We start from the raw sequence: 16,838 nt of genomic DNA, 5'->3' as shown, positions 1-16,838 counted from the left end.
GCTATTCCAGCTGGTGAGTAGCTTTCTAATGGACAGAAGTTTTAGTGTTGTTGTAAATGGAGCAAAATCATCGAAGCGCCCAATCTGTGCAGGCGTCCCACAAGGCAGCGTTCTTGGACCAACGTTATATACCCTATATACAGCCGATAAGCCTTCCTCAAGGGTAATAACTGGGTTGGACGAGGACGATGTGTTGATAGCAACCTACGCGGATGACACTGCAGTGCTGACCAGAAGTCCAAGCATAAATCTAGCTACGGAAGCTCTGCAACAATATGTGAGCAGCTTTGACGTCTGGGCTCAGAAATGGAACATAGGCATCAACAGCAGCAAATGTGCTACTGTTACTTTTGCTACGAGAACTCTTTCTTGCGGAGGCATCAATATGCTGGGCTCCACACTTACGCATAAGAGCTCGTACAAATACCTAGGTGTTGTACTCGACAGGTCACTAAATTTCAAAACCCATACTACCATGGTTCGACAGTCGGTGATGGCGAAAGCGGGAAAGATGGCGTGGCTACTTGCACCAAGAAATAAGCTGTCGCTGCACAGCAAAGTCACGATATACAAGTCCATCCTCAGCCCCATATGGAAATACGCACTTCAAGTTTACGGCATCGCGGCAAAAACCAACTTAAATAAAATCAGAGTTGCTCAGTCAAAAATTCTACGACGAATATGCAATGCTCCATGGTACATGCGAAACAGTGACATCGAGAGGGACCTAAAGGTTCCCAAAGTGGGCGATGTGATACAATTACATGCAGCAAGGTACTTGCAACGACATGGTGGTCACCCTAATGCGCTAGCCAGACGTCTAATTAACCCGCCAAGGAAAAGAAGACTCAAAAGGTGTCATCCACTGGATCTCCCTACTAGGTCCCTCCTATAATATCTCATTAACTTTTTGTAAATATTGTAAATAATGTATGTACCTACTCCATATATGTAAGTTTATGAAGTCATTAAGTCTATGTATGTATCTCTTGTGATCAATTGTTTTTCCCCTTAAATGTAAAACTAGATTAAGTTGCCACGAAAGGTAGCAGTAAACTTGGTTAAAATAAAATAAAAATTTTCAACATGAAAAAAAAAAAAAAAAAACGACACGACAAAGAGTGCGTGCGAGAATGACAGATAATCTGGGCGTGTCGTCAGGCGCTGAAAATTGATTCGTTCCTTTCGGCTATAAAAATGATCCCATCTGATCCAGATTCAGCAATCTGATAGATATGGTCATTCTCTATGAGTTTTCTAGTATGTTCAATATTGTGGATGCCACAGATTTTCGTCGTTTGTGGGGGCGTAAGGGAGTGGGGCGAAATTTTGAAACAAACTTGTCAAGGTCCGATATCACAGGAGTGTGGATTATAGATACTGAGATCCTTGAATTCACATTTTGCAATAGGCAAAGTCGACCATGAAACCTGTGTGTTAGAGAGAGACAGAGTGAGAGAGAATGACGTTTTCTTGATTCTGGCTATAATATTTAAAAGATCTGGTTCAGATTTTGCACTTTAGAAGATATAATCATCCTCTACGATTCGGCTTCTTCTGTTTTCTTGTATCTTTGAAATTGTGGATGCCACAGATTTTCGCCCTTTGTGGGGGCGGAAGTGGGCGGGGCGAAGTTTTAAAATATTCTTGTTTAGTGGACGTTGACATGCAATGACTACATATTTCAAGAGGCGATGCAATTACTGCACCGTCAAGTGGCCCGTGTGACACAAGCAGAAGGCTGTTACGCGAGCATGCAGGAAAGATATTAGAGAAGATTAGCACCAAAGTTTCTAATAGAACTGGGCATGCATTCAAAATAAAAATAAAAATACCACTACAATTACTAATTACTAATTACTAGAAAGATGTGTAAGGATTAGTAATTTAATAAGAGGAAGAGAATTAGTGGTGGATATGATATGGTAGAGGGAATTATAATCCGAGCATAAGACCCTAAACGGTTTAGTTAAGGAATAATTCGATCTACAAAGTGGAAGGAACAACGGTATAAAACTTCTAGTAAGTCTAATAGGGATCGTGAAGTTTATGCGGCTCAACAGATCAGGGCTGTCTATGTCACCCCTGATCAAGTTGTGCATAAAAATCACATCAAGCATTTTTCTACGGTTAACTAAGGGGAATGGGAGGTTTACTAATAGCAGGAGGAGTACCGAGCTCCTTTGCGGTGTTTTTAATATTTAATTTTGAGTTTGGCATTGTTGGTCCCACGAGTAGACGGAAAGGGTTTAGTCACCCGGGGCATAGCCCGCGTGCCCCGGGAAGTCTGATGTAAACTGGAGGTTTACAGGTATCCCGAGCTCGCATATTAGCGACCGAGCACCCCCTCGACCATGCATCCTTCGGCATATGACAGTGTCACCTTGGATTGGTGTTATTTCACTGAGAGTTTTCTTCTCTCCGCCCGACTACAATTATTAATCATCCTGGCAGAGACATGACCGTACCAGGACCTGTGTCCAGCCGCCCTCACGGGGAGAGTATAGTCGCACTTCCAGCAGTGTGTACAGTTACGGCGGGTGCCGATTCTCTCGTGACTCCCTGTATCCTAGGGCGTAAAGCACAGTCGCCTCGGATTCAGGACAAGCCAAGAACCCGAGACGCCTGTGCCCCGTTCCGAGATTACAGTTGTGACAAGCATGTAAACGTCCTGTCTGGTAACGTTGGTAACATCGTAATAGTCTTCCACCATCCTCTGAATAATGTCATCCAATCATACAGCTAGGAGGCAGGTCCGCGGTGAAGGCATGTTTGATTTCCCGCTTACCGACCCAAAGACAACAGAGCCCAGCTCGGTTGCAGCCGCATATGGTCCCTGTCCGGCAAACAGTCACGATCTAATTGGAAATCCCAAATGTCCGTGATCCAGTCCAATGATTATCTTCGTCACTGCGTTTGTGTGGGGCCTAATTGCAGGCTAGCATTAACGGCTTGATCCTTCATCCAGAAGTGTGAATGTATCCACTCGTCGGTTTGCTCTGTACAGCGTTACTGGCAGTATACGGAACAATAGGCCTCTTTCTACGTCGACACAATTTAAGATCATCTGTGCGGCCGCATCCGCCTGCGAAGCCCCTCTGTTCAGGCTACGTCTAGAAACTATTGTCTGCTGGTTTCGCTAACCTTCTGCGACTTTGCAGGATCTAGTCATATGAGCACTTCGTAGGCATGAAGAGCATAGTTAATGCCTCCTCACGTACCTCCACCTGTCTGGCGGAGAAGCTCCGTTGAAGTCCCTCAGCCTTTAACTGCATGTTGCCCTCCACAGATTGGACAACCTCTGAGACGGTTCTCTTGTTGCTCGCCGCGGTATTGGTCGATCCCTGCATGTAGCAATCGGCGCCTTGGTTCCCACCCTTCGATGTCCACGATAGTACACACAACGATAGCGCACCACGCACTAAAATGCACAATAGTTGGGAAAGGTATAATCGTCACAGCATGCCTTGCCCACTCCACTCGCTTGCTTGTACGGAGTTTGGCCACAAGTTCTTCCAGAAGTGTTGGGTTGCTTAAATGCTGATCTGCCCTCGCTGACTGCAAGAAGGCTGTGAGATTACTCACACGGGTTGCAAAGGGAATAATCTTCGTCAGGCTGTGCTCCGAAATATTGGGCACCTCTCGTATTCCACTGAGCTGGCTGCGTGTAAGCTACTCCGGTCGACCATATCTGAAACACAGCTGCTCCACAACAGCTCTCACGTTGCTCGGATGAATCAAGAAAGACTTGACACTCTCGCGGTGAAGTCCTTCAGTGCCTTCAACACGCGTTGGTTGTTCTCCAGATTTGCACAGTTGTCCTCTTGCGTTGTCTCAGTATATGTACAAAGAAAGATCGCCCAACCCTCGGGCTGACCTTCAATGGCAGATCAGGAAGCTTGCGGGGCATATAGTTTCCACTGCTTCCATTTGGTGTCGTCCAGACGTACGATCCAGCTAGTGGCGTCGGCGTCGTGACGTTGCAGATGCCTACACACGGCGGCATGACTCCATGCGCTGTCTGCGCTGTACTGGTTGCGCAAAATGACATAAAATAGCTGCTACTCGCAAGCAGAGGTGGTCCGCTATAAGATGGCGACTGCTCACTACGACCCCGTTAGGTATTACGTGCTCACATTGTTCTGGGCTCTTGTCTCTTGTCCTTTCCAGCTCCTGCTCCAACAATGCAATTCTCACTAAGAGATCTAGCAGTAGAGGTGGCTCGTTCTGTCCAAGTGTTTCCACACTTGGCCGTAAAACTTCTGGTCGTAAAACTACCAAGATGACCGTAGTGGTTTGGCTAGGAATCAGCGGAGCCGACGTAACTATTACTTTCGACTTTGGCGGCCTGTTTCCTGCACCACTACTTCCAGATTGCGAAGACGCACTAGTTGTTGTGGGGGTGGATTGCCCATCCATTATTCGGTTACTTCTTCTGGGAGAATTTTGCATCATTCTATTTCCCAGAAGCTCCAGATAATCGACGCTGCCTGCAGCCCAGTCCAAATATCCACGCTGGCCGCGCTCCTCTAGGCGCTGCCTGCAGCCCAGCTCAAATCGACGCTGCCTGCATCCCTAGAAATTCTCTAACTGGAGGTGGTTGACTGCCTGTACTCCAGCGCAAATTGCCCTTGCAGTTCCTTGCCTAGGACTGTGAATAAAATATCATGTCGGTGGTCACGCGGAGATGCCTTTAACAGCATCAATCAATCGGCAAGAACAGTTATTGTCGCATGCAGCTGCTGCTGCTGGCCCCTGCTGGTTCTGAGCTGCCGCACCGCTGCATCGATACACAACCTAGCAAAATATCGCCAAAAAATTCTTACCGCAGTATGTCCTCCTGCTTTAACCACGAGACAGTGAAACAGTGAAGCTTAAAACCCTGGCGGCACCTCATGGTAGCCGAAAAGTAAGTATTCTTGTTGCAGTGACATATCACAGAAGTCTGGACCCAAAACATCGCTACTCTAGCTTTTATAGTCTTTGAGCACTAGGCGCTGATAGGGACGGACAGACGGACGGACGCACAGACGGAAGGACTAGAAAGATGCGGAAGGATTAGTAATTTAATAAGAGAAAGAGAATTAGTGGTGGATATAATATGGTAGAGGGAATTATAATCCGAGCATAAGACCCTAAACGGTTCATGCTAGGAATAATTCGATCTACAAAGTGGAAGAAACAACGGTATAAAACTTCTAGTAAGTCTAATAGGGATCGTGAAGTTTATGCGGCTCAACAGATCAGGGCTGTCTATGTCACCGCTGATCAAGTTGTGCATAAAAATCACATCAAGCATTTTTCTACGGTTAACTAAGGGGAATGGGAGGTTTACTAATAGCAGTCTACTAGAGTAAGATGGGAAGAGATGCGGTTGAAGAGGCATGGTCTTTGCCCTCCGCCACTTTAAGAGGAGTACCGAGCTCCTTTGCGGTGTTTTTAATATTTAAATTTGAGTTTGGCATTGTTGGTCCCACGAGTAGACGGAAAGGGTTTAGTCGCCCGGGGCATAGCCCGCGTGCCCCGGGAAGTCTGATGTAAACTGGAGGTTTACAGGTATCCCGAGTTCGCACATTAGCGACCGAGCACCCCCTCGACCATGCATCCTTCGGCATATGACAGTGTCACCTTGGATTGGTGTTATTTCACTGAGAGTTTTCTTCTCTCCGCCCGACTACAATTATTAAGCATCCTGGCAGAGACATGACCGTACCAGGACCTGTGTCCAGCCGCCCTCACGGGGAGAGTATAGTCGCACTTCCAGCAGTGTGTACAGTTACGGCGGGTGCCGATTCTCTCGTGACTCCCTGTATCCTAGGGCGTAAAGCACAGTCGCCTCGAATTCAGGACAAGCCAAGAACCCGAGACGCCTGTGCCCCGTTCCGAGATTACAGTTGTGACAAGCATGTAAACGTCCTGTCTGGTAACGTTGGTAACATCGTAATAGTCTTCCACCATCCTCTGAATAATGTCATCCAATCATACAGCTAGGAGGCAGGTCCGCGGTGAAGGCATGTTTGATTTCCCGCTTACCGACCCAAAGACAACAGAGCCCAGCTCGGTTGCAGCCGCATATGGTCCCTGTCCGGCAAACAGTCACGATCTAATTGGAAATCCCAAATGTCCGTGATCCAGTCCAATGATTATCTTCGTCACTGCGTTTGTGTGGGGCCTAATTGCAGGCTAGCATTAACGGCTTGATCCTTCATCCAGAAGTGTGAATGTATCCACTCGTCGGTTTGCTCTGTACAGCGTTACTGGCAGTATACGGAACAATAGGCCTCTTTCTACGTCGACACAATTTAAGATCATCTGTGCGGCCGCATCCGCCTGCGAAGCCCCTCTGTTCAGGCTACGTCTAGAAACTATTGTCTGCTGGTTTCGCTAACCTTCTGCGACTTTGCAGGATCTAGTCATATGAGCACTTCGTAGGCATGAAGAGCATAGTTAATGCCTCCTCACGTACCTCCACCTGTCTGGCGGAGAAGCTCCGTTGAAGTCCCTCAGCCTTTAACTGCATGTTGCCCTCCACAGATTGGACAACCTCTGAGACGGTTCTCTTGTTGCTCGCCGCGGTATTGGTCGATCCCTGCATGTAGCAATCGGCGCCTTGGTTCCCACCCTTCGATGTCCACGATAGTACACACAACGATAGCGCACCACGCACTAAAATGCACAATAGTTGGGAAAGGTATAATCGTCACAGCATGCCTTGCCCACTCCACTCGCTTGCTTGTACGGAGTTTGGCCACAAGTTCTTCCAGAAGTGTTGGGTTGCTTAAATGCTGATCTGCCCTCGCTGACTGCAAGAAGGCTGTGAGATTACTCACACGGGTTGCAAAGGGAATAATCTTCGTCAGGCTGTGCTCCGAAATATTGGGCACCTCTCGTATTCCACTGAGCTGGCTGCGTGTAAGCTACTCCGGTCGACCATATCTGAAACACAGCTGCTCCACAACAGCTCTCACGTTGCTCGGATGAATCAAGAAAGACTTGACACTCTCGCGGTGAAGTCCTTCAGTGCCTTCAACACGCGTTGGTTGTTCTCCAGATTTGCACAGTTGTCCTCTTGCGTTGTCTCAGTATATGTACAAAGAAAGATCGCCCAACCCTCGGGCTGACCTTCAATGGCAGATCAGGAAGCTTGCGGGGCATATAGTTTCCACTGCTTCCATTTGGTGTCGTCCAGACGTACGATCCAGCTAGTGGCGTCGGCGTCGTGACGTTGCAGATGCCTACACACGGCGGCATGACTCCATGCGCTGTCTGCGCTGTACTGGTTGCGCAAAATGACATAAAATAGCTGCTACTCGCAAGCAGAGGTGGTCCGCTATAAGATGGCGACTGCTCACTACGACCCCGTTAGGTATTACGTGCTCACATTGTTCTGGGCTCTTGTCTCTTGTCCTTTCCAGCTCCTGCTCCAACAATGCAATTCTCACTAAGAGATCTAGCAGTAGAGGTGGCTCGTTCTGTCCAAGTGTTTCCACACTTGGCTGTAAAACTTCTGGTCGTAAAACTACCAAGATGACCGTAGTGGTTTGGCTAGGAATCAGCGGAGCCGACGTAACTATTACTTTCGACTTTGGCGGCCTGTTTCCTGCACCACTACTTTCAGATTGCGAAGACGCACTAGTTGTTGTGGGGGTGGATTGCCCATCCATTATTCGGTTACTTCTTCTGGGAGAATTTTGCATCATTCTATTTCCCAGAAGCTCCAGATAGTCGACGCTGCCTGCAGCCCAGTCCAAATATCCACGCTGGCCGCGTTCCTCTGGGCGCTGCCTGCAGCCCAGCTCAAATCGACGCTGCCTGCATCCCTAGAAATTCTCTAACTGGAGGTGGTTGACTGCCTGTACTCCAGCGCAAATTGCCCTTGCAGTTCCTTGCCTAGGACTGTGAATAAAATATCATGTCGGTGGTCACGCGGAGATGCCTTTAACAGCATCAATCAATCGGCAAGAACAGTTATTGTCGCATGCAGCTGCTGCTGCTGACCCCTGCTGGTTCTGAGCTGCCGCACCGCTGCTAAGCTGTTTTATTCTATAAAGTACGTCGATACACAACCTAGCACAATATCGCCAAAAAATTCTTACCGCAGTATGTCCAGTGAAGCTTAAAACCCTGGCGGCACCTCATGGTAGCTGAAAGTATGCCTGTTCGTTTTTAGCTAAAAATTCACCTTTTATCGATATAAATTAAATACTAGATCTAAAACTACCCCGCCATATCGGTCAATTATCGTCCGACGACACTTACCATACCCTTTTTACGTTTGGTTTGTTCTTTTTCATGGTTTTATATAGTTTATTTTGTATAACTTTCATTTTATTAGATATAAAGACTTTTTTAATTGATAGAAAATAAAACTAATCACACTTGTATATAATAGTTTCATCCTTGAACTTGTGCATCTGTTCATACCAAATGTCCTCAAAAGTTGTGTCCACCTCACCGCAAAATGTCGGAAATGGCGGAGCTTGCTTCAGCTTCCGCAGGGGCAAAATCGTATCGTATATATATACGAGGCCACCGGTAGGTCCAGGCACTGAGCTACCTTGTACCCACATGACATTGTACTTTGCGTTAGTGCGCCAAATTCGCAGGCCTTTAAGAACACGCCAACGATTACCCATATGACCAGGCATCTTTGTACCAGGCCAGACACGTCCCTTTTCGCCACCACCTCCAATGTTACCGGGACGGCGATGAGTCTTGGTAACGCCATGTGAAGCAGGCATGCCCTTGTAGCCGTGTCGCTTGACTACACCTTGGAAGCCGTGGTCCACGCTATAACGAAAAGCCATACAAATTAAAAGCTATTAAACCATTCATTAATCGAAATATAACTAAAATTCCGTTTTAATGTTGCAAAGTTAGATAGTACAGAAAAATTTTGCATTTAAAATGTTAAGCAGGTTTTATTTATACATAGTTGGTTTCACAGTTTCGTGGTGTATGAGCAAAACTCTTATTTGGGAGACACATTGAGAAAAGATCAAATTAGTTTTTGTTCAATTCACTCAAGCAAAGACAGGCAATTTGTCGCGAACAAACGACAAAGGTGTCTTTTGCGTACGTACATATGCGTGCTTGTTAGAGTGATTCCTATGGCAGCGATAACTTGCCTATGTGATTTGTATTCCGTTTGACTATTGACGCTTAAAGGAATTAGCAAAAATCAGAAACTTTGCAAATCTATACAAATCTTGTATGTGTGTAAAGTGTTGTTAGTGTTGTCGTCTCGACCGGACACAAAAAACATATAACACAAGCGAAGACAGAAAATGTTTTGCTCAGTGAGAGAGCGAGTGTACGTTGTTTTCTGTTTTGTCAGTGACCAGACTGACCACACAGGAAAAAAGTGTTGACCGCTATTTTCGAGCTCTGATCAAAACACTTTTAATTCATAGTTTTTGAATTTCTGATTTGTCTTATTTACTATATTTTGTAATCGTGGAATTAGCCATTTATTGTCATAAAAGTTTCTATGTTGCAAGCTTTGCAATAAATAAACGATGGAGAACGTTGTGAGTTACATAGTCGGTACGGCTCTCCTCCGCCAGACGGCGCTAACATTGAAAGACACGACAAAGAGTGCGTAGCGACAGAAAATTGATTTGTTACTTTTGGCTATAATAATAATCCGATCTGATAAAAATTCGGCAGTCTGGTACATATGGTCATTCCCTATGATTGCGGATGCCACAGATTTTCGTCCTTTGCGGAGCAGAGTGAGTGGCTCCAATTTTGAAATACACTTGTAACAGTGACATATCGCAGAAGTCTGGATACAAATTGCACTAGCTCTGGTCTTAGAGCACTAAGCGCTGATAGGGACGAACAGACAGACAGGGCTCAATCGATTCGGCGATTGATGCTGATCAAGAATATATATACTTTATGGGGTCGGAAACGATTCCTTTTTTATTTATTTATTTAATTAACAATTATCTGTTAATAATGGTACTTAGTTACTAAAGGCGGAAAAAGATAAGTTAAAAGTTAGCTAAATTTAAATGATTATAAATATTGCATGCAATTAGTTTAAGAGACAGTTCAGGGGATAGGGTTTGACAGAGGGAGTTATAATTATGGCATAAAACCCTAAAAGGTTCATGATCAGCATAAATAGACCTACATATGGGTAGACGGATAGGCCTAAAAGTACGGGTAGGTCTAGATGGAACGGCCAAGTCAATCTGACCCAAGAGAGTTTGGGAGTCAACAGTCCCAAGAAGGAGCTTGTGCACCAACATTACGCCATTGCATATTCTGCGATGGTGCAACGACGGCAGGTCAATAAGATTTAGCCTAGATCGGTAGGGTGGGAAGATTCTACCTGAGTCCCAGTTAAAGTTCCGAAGGGCAAAAATTAAAAATTGCTTTTGCACGGATTCAATAACAGCCTGCTGTACTTTATACTCCGGGCTCCACACACAAGAACAATACTCCAATATAGGACGTACTAACGAGATGTACAGTTGTTTCTTAACGTACGGGTCGTCAAACTCCTTGGACCAACGCTTGATGAACGCTAAAACACCCTTAGCTTTATTTGCAGTTGCAGCTATATGGGTGTTAAAACACATCTTATGATCAAAAAGGACTCCAAGGTCATTTGAACTCGAAATTCGCTCAAGGACATGATTTCCTAGAACATATGGGACAAAATGAGGAGCGCGACGGTAAAATGTCATAAGTTTGCATTTGGAAAGGTTCAGAAAAAGAAGATTAGTTGAACGCCACAAAGTAGTTCACTTAGATCAAGTTGAAGGCGTGTGTGCAAATACCAATCAGGGTAAGAAAGACAGATTTTGACATCATCAGCATACATTAGTGTAGTAGAGTATGTTATAACTTGAGGAAGGTCATCCACAAATAAAATGAACAGAAGCGGGCCCAGATGACTTCCCTGTGGCACACCTGAAGTAACATTTACAGTATTTGACAACACGTTAGAAAACAAAACACGTTGAGTACGGTTAGAGAGATAGGACAAAATCCAATCTAGAAGATTCGTTGGGAACCCTAATAAAGAGAGCTTGTGAATAAGCAGAGCATGGTTCACAGAATCGAATGCCTTGCTGTTATATTAGATCCCAAGTTAAAGTTTTCCGAACACATTTCTACCATGGTAAATAAGGCCATGGGCGTGCTTGGGTTTATAAAGAGGTGGTCAAAGGAATTTGACGACCCCTATATAACAAAGACTCTCTATACCTCGCTTGTTCGTCCGATCTTAGAATACGGCTCCTGTGTATGGTGCCCTCAGTACAAAGTACACCAGGACCGTATAGAATCAGTACAGAAAAATTTTTTACTCTTTGCTCTGCGGGGCCTTAACTGGGATGCGGGTGTAAGACTCCCATCTTACTCTAGTAGACTGCTATTAGTAAACCTCCCATCCTTAGTTAACCGTAGAAAAATGCTTGGTGTGATATTTATGCACAACTTGATCAGGGGTGACATAGACAGCCCTGATCTGTTGAGCCGCATAAACTTCACGATTCCTATTAGACTGACTAGAAACTTTATACCGTTGTTCCTTCCACTTTGTAGATCGAATTATTCCTTGCATGAACCGTTTAGGGTCTTATGCTCGGATTATAATTCCCTCTACCATATTATATCCTCCACTAATTCTCTTCCTCTTATTAAATTACTAATCCTTACACACCTTTCTAGTAATTAGTAATTGTAGTGGTATTTGTATTTTGTATTTTATTACATGCTTAATTTCTTAATAAGTTTAGTGCTAATTTTCCTCGAAGGTTAGTCTAATATCTATCTTTCTTGCATTTGGTTCGGCTACGCACCGCGCGTCATGCGGCAGCGCCCCTCGGTCGGTTGGGCGGGAGGAGGGCTGCGTTTTGCCTGGGATCCGCGCGTAACAGCCTTCTGCTGGTGTCACACGGGCCACTTGACGGTGCAGTAATTGCATCGCCTCTTGTTAGATGCAGTCATTGCATGTCAACGTCCAATAAAAAAAAAAAACGAGGGGGAACGTTGTGAGTTGCTGCGGACACCGCAACTCTACGGTTATACCCGATACTAAGTCAGTATGGCCCTCCTCCGGCAGACGCCGCTGATATTAAACGACACGACAAAGAGTGCGTGCGAGAGAGACAGAAAATCAGTCTGAGCGTGACGTCGGGCGCTGCGTAGCCACTGCAAATTGATTTGTTCCTTTTGGCTATAAAAATGATCTGATCTGATCCAGATTCAGCAATCTAATAGATATGGTCATTATCTATGATTCTGCGTTTTTAGTTTTCTCAAATCTGCAATATTGTGGATGCAACAGATTTTCGTCCTTTGTGGGGGCGGATGGGGGTGGGGCGAAATTCTGAGATATACGTTTTATAGTGGCATCTTAAAGGAGTGTGTGTACCAAATTTGGTTACTCTAGCCTTAATAGTCTCTGAGATTTGTGGTTGCCTCAGATTTTCGTCCTTTGCGGGGGCGGAAGGGGGTGTGGTGAAATTTGGACATGAAACGGTCAAGGTCCGATATCACAGGAGTGTGGATACCAAATTTGGTTGCTCTAGCTCTTATGGGTTCTCAGATCCTTGAACTCATATTTTGCAATTGGCAAAACCGACCATGAAACCTGTGTGTTAGAGTGAGACAGAGCGAGAAAGAGTGAAATTGTTTTCGTGATTCTAGCTATAATAATTATACGATCTGGTTCAGATTTGGCGCTCTGTAAGATATAGTCATCTTCTACGATTCTGCGTTTTTAGTTTTCTCGTATCTTTAAAATTGTGGATGCCACAGATTTTCGCCCTTTGTGGGGGCGGAAGTGGGCGGGGCAAAGTTTTGAAATATTTTTGTAGCAGTGACATATCACAGAAGTCTGGATCCAAAACATCGTTGCTCTAGCTCTTATAGTCTTTGAGCATTAGGCGCTGAAGGGGACGGACAGACGGACAGACGGACAGACGGACGGACGGACAGACGGACAGACGGACGGACGGACGGACAGACGGACAGACAGACATGGCTCAATCGACTCGGCTATTGATGCTGATCAAGAATATATATACTTTATAGGGTCGGAAACGATTCCTTCTGGACGTTACACACATCCACTTTTACCACAAATCTAATATACCCCAATACTCATTTTGAGTATCGGGTATAAAAAGTCAGTAAAAACTACAACCGTCTGCGAACCAATTTGAAAACCACGGTGGATTAGGTTAGAAAACTCAAGAAGGTTAGTCGATGTTGAACGATGTCTGAAAAAACCGTGTTGCGACGGAGATATCAAGCTGCAACAAAGATGTTGCAGTTGCCGGGTGACTAGGAACTCAAGAAGCTTCGGGATGGCGGAAAGCTTTGCGATACCACGATAGTTTTCAATGTTTGATCTTGAACCTTTTTTGTGAAGCGGAATGATATAGGACTCATTCCAAAGTACTGGGAGACAAGACTGTTCCAAGGAGAGGTTGAAGAGAACGGTCAAGTGTTTGCAAAGGGACTGGGCACAGTGTTTTAAGATGCAACTTGGTACCTTATCTGGACCCGCAGAAAACGACATGTCCATAGATGACAAACCTTCCAGAATAACGCTTTCCTCGAAAAAGGGCAGAAAAATGCTGTTAGCTTGAGGTAGCTGGTACGGATACGGAGTGGATGCGTTGTAAATATGAGACGAGTACGTTGTTTGAAAAAAGTTAGCGAATAAATTTGCAATACCAACAGCAGAAGCTTATGTTTTGTTCTGGTAATGAAGGGACGGAGGGAAACCGTTTGACTTGCGCTTAGAGTTAACGAACGAATAGAATTTTTTAGGATCACTACGAAAGTTTCTACTACATTGTGAAAGGTAATGATTATAACACTGACTATTGACGGCAAGGAATAGAGAGCGAGCGGAGGAGTATAGAGCTAAGGCCAACGTGGAGCCCGACGTCTGGTACTTTTTATAGAGCCGGGATTTATTTTTTTTTAAGTATGACAAATACTTGGAGAACCAGGGAGGCTTGGACGATACAGGTACAGTGATATCTGGAACAAACGTATTTAGGGCGGAGTAAATAGAATTATAAAACAAGTTAACAGTTGCATCTATGTTCGGTAATGAATAAAGAAACGACCAATCAACACGCGAGAGATGTAGATCTAAATCGATAAAGTTTGTTTTGCGAAAACACTTTATGTGAGCCATGGAACTGTCAGCACCTCCAGATTGTGTACACTCCAGTGATATCAACAAAGTTGGATGGTAAGGATCTTCAGGGAGAGATATTGGGCTTGCTCTAGATACCGTAGCAAGAGAACCATCGTTAACAAAAACGAGGTCAAGAAGTCTGTCCCTAATGTTTTCAACGGCATTAATTTGGACAAGGGAAATATCCGTTAGCCCATTGATAAAGTCATTATGGCAATTGGGAAACAACAGGTTAGCGTCATCACAAGGCAGCCAAGAAAGAAATGGGAGGTTAAAGTCCCCCATGACAATAATTCGATCATTGCACCCTAATGCAGAAACAACAGTATTAATTGCTGAGAGGTGGTGTAAGTAAAGCTCAGCATCAGACCTGGGAGGAATGTAAGAAATGGGCGGTCCATTCTATAAATAGTGTAACTATCAATGAAAATTTCATGATCATTGACAGAGGAGTTAAGCCAGGTTTCGGTAAACGTGATGGCATCGAAATCAAAGGACGCGCTATTAGTATGAATTTGACGAAATTTTCCCAGCAAACTGCGAACGTTCTGATAGTGCATGGAAAAATAGTACATCAGTTTTTTGGAGCATGTTCGGTAATTCTTGGATTCGAGTTCGAATCTTTGAGAAGGAACTCATGCACAATTGTATGCTCAGGCCATATTGATGGTTCTAGAGAACGGGATAGTAAAGAATCAGGGAGAAGAATTTTAAATGATGATATGTTGCGCTTATGTTTAAATGTAAATTTAGTCACAACTATATCAACAGGCGAAGTGTTAAGTTTAGAGGAAAGATGTTGTTTAACATCCGCTGTTGTAGCCTCAGGAATAAGACGAGAAACAAATATTGCTTTCCGAGGGACCACTGCTCTAAGTTGAAGTCCCGAGCGAGATCGAGATGGTGGAGCCACTCCTAAAAGAGATCTCGGTCCAAGGGCAGAGGAATTGGCAGCAATGGTTGTAGCAGGAATCGGAGTAGGAAATGGGGCAGGAATTGGAGCAGGAATTGGCAAGACGTCGTCAGCAACCAGCACACCCGCACTAGGAGCACTCACCGCGTCAAAAGTGACGGCCACATTGCTCGGTGTAAAGAACTCCGGAGCAACCGTTGGCGGATTTACAGACAACGGCGTGACATGACTACATGGAAATGCTTCCGAAGGTGGGAGGCAGGCGTACCAATCGGATTAGGTTGCAAGAGATTGGTATCATTATGCGGAATTTTCCGTCTAGGCGATTCGCTCAAGAGTTTGAGCCCAAGAAACTGTGATTCAAGGGCAAGAAAATTCTCGTTGAGAGCCACAAATTGTTTCCGGACATCCAGAAACCCAGTTCGAGTCTGTCTCATAAATGTGCGCATTTCGGCCTCAATCTCCCGACAAGCCAGACATGACCAAGACAGGCCGATGCGTTTCGAGATCAGATCATTCAACCGGCCAAAATTTCCACCACCAGCACATTTTATGTGGGCAAAATTGTCGCACAGCCAGCAGCTAAGAAATGAATCACCAATGATAACACCACCGAATTCACATTTCTTTGCACTACAAACGATTGCCATTATTGACAGCAATAGAATCACTGTGCACGAATAATAAAAGAACGGAGTGAGATCGCAGGTAAAGTAGGAGAGCAGACAGCTGAGCGAGCCAGACAATCAGCTGCAGCAGCAATAATTCAAAGCAGATGATCCAACGAAGTGCAGAAAACGAGCAGTAAACTCACCAAAGCAGAGACACAAAAGAAAAGTCCACAGTGAGGGAGAGTATAGGCAATCCAGAGAGAGTGATAGCAACAATGCGAGCAGTCCGCTTATGCTCACGAGAGAGTGTGGGCGATGCAAACGCTGATGCGCGAGAACAGTGCACACCGAAGAAGCGATAACGAAAAGCAGACTGAGTAAAAAACAATAACAAATTGCCTGCACGAGTCCGATGCGTTACGATTGCAATATTGAATTTATATTAAACACTTGTTTACAAACAAAACACTGGTGGTTAACACAAAGTAGAATCAAATTAAAGAGAATTAAAGAATCAAATTAAAGATAATATATCAAAACAAAGTCACAACAATGTTGTATGATATTTAGGCAAAGGGCGGAGAATGCGAGAGCAAGAAAAAAAAACACAACCGGCTTAAGCAAGAGCTAGAAGCGAACTAGAAGTTCTGGACGTTACACAGATCCATGCATCAAGATAGGTAGTTGTTATAGCATTGTGCATTAAGAAGTGAAAAGTTAGACCGAGCTATTACATAGCGAGAGTGAGAATTTTATATAAAGTCTTGATTTTAAGTTTTTTAGGCTGGATAACTCTTTGGTAAACCAAGGAGGTTTTCAAGATCTAATCGGACAAGAAAGGGGGACACAACAATCGAAAAATGCGCCAGGAGCATTGTAAAAAATGTTTGTGCCTTTTATGACATCAGTGCACAAGTACAAAGCGGACTTATCAAAATCCCTAATTAGATTATTAAGCTTCTAAAATTTGGCTTTACGAAAGCAACGGAAACGTTCAGGTGGCCTACTCGACCGATCCAATACAGTTGGTGCTATATATAGCGACACTTTGAAAGTTGGATGGTAGGCGTCTTCAGGTATAGTGAGCGGAAGGACTCGGGTTAACAACACTAAGGTCGGATCCGATACAAAGCAC

At 44.7% G+C, this 16,838-nt stretch overlaps 1 protein-coding gene across 1 annotated transcript in view; it reads right to left on the bottom strand.

Moving 5' to 3' along the window:
- Positions 1-8,301: 8,301 nt before the first annotated feature.
- Positions 8,302-16,838, bottom strand: part of LOC6903689 (39S ribosomal protein L3, mitochondrial-like) — a 33,823-nt gene continuing 25,286 nt past the window's right edge. The window contains exon 4 of the mRNA XM_033382810.1: positions 8,302-8,790. Coding sequence (XP_033238701.1) covers positions 8,370-8,790 — 421 coding nt within the window. The 3' untranslated portion in view covers positions 8,302-8,369. The remainder of the gene's footprint in view (positions 8,791-16,838) is intronic.

The sequence above is a fragment of the Drosophila pseudoobscura genome, chromosome X (genome assembly GCF_009870125.1).
Source record: "Drosophila pseudoobscura strain MV-25-SWS-2005 chromosome X, UCI_Dpse_MV25, whole genome shotgun sequence".
NCBI lineage: Eukaryota > Metazoa > Arthropoda > Insecta > Diptera > Drosophilidae > Drosophila > Drosophila pseudoobscura.
This window is presented reverse-complemented; position numbering and strand designations above follow the sequence as displayed.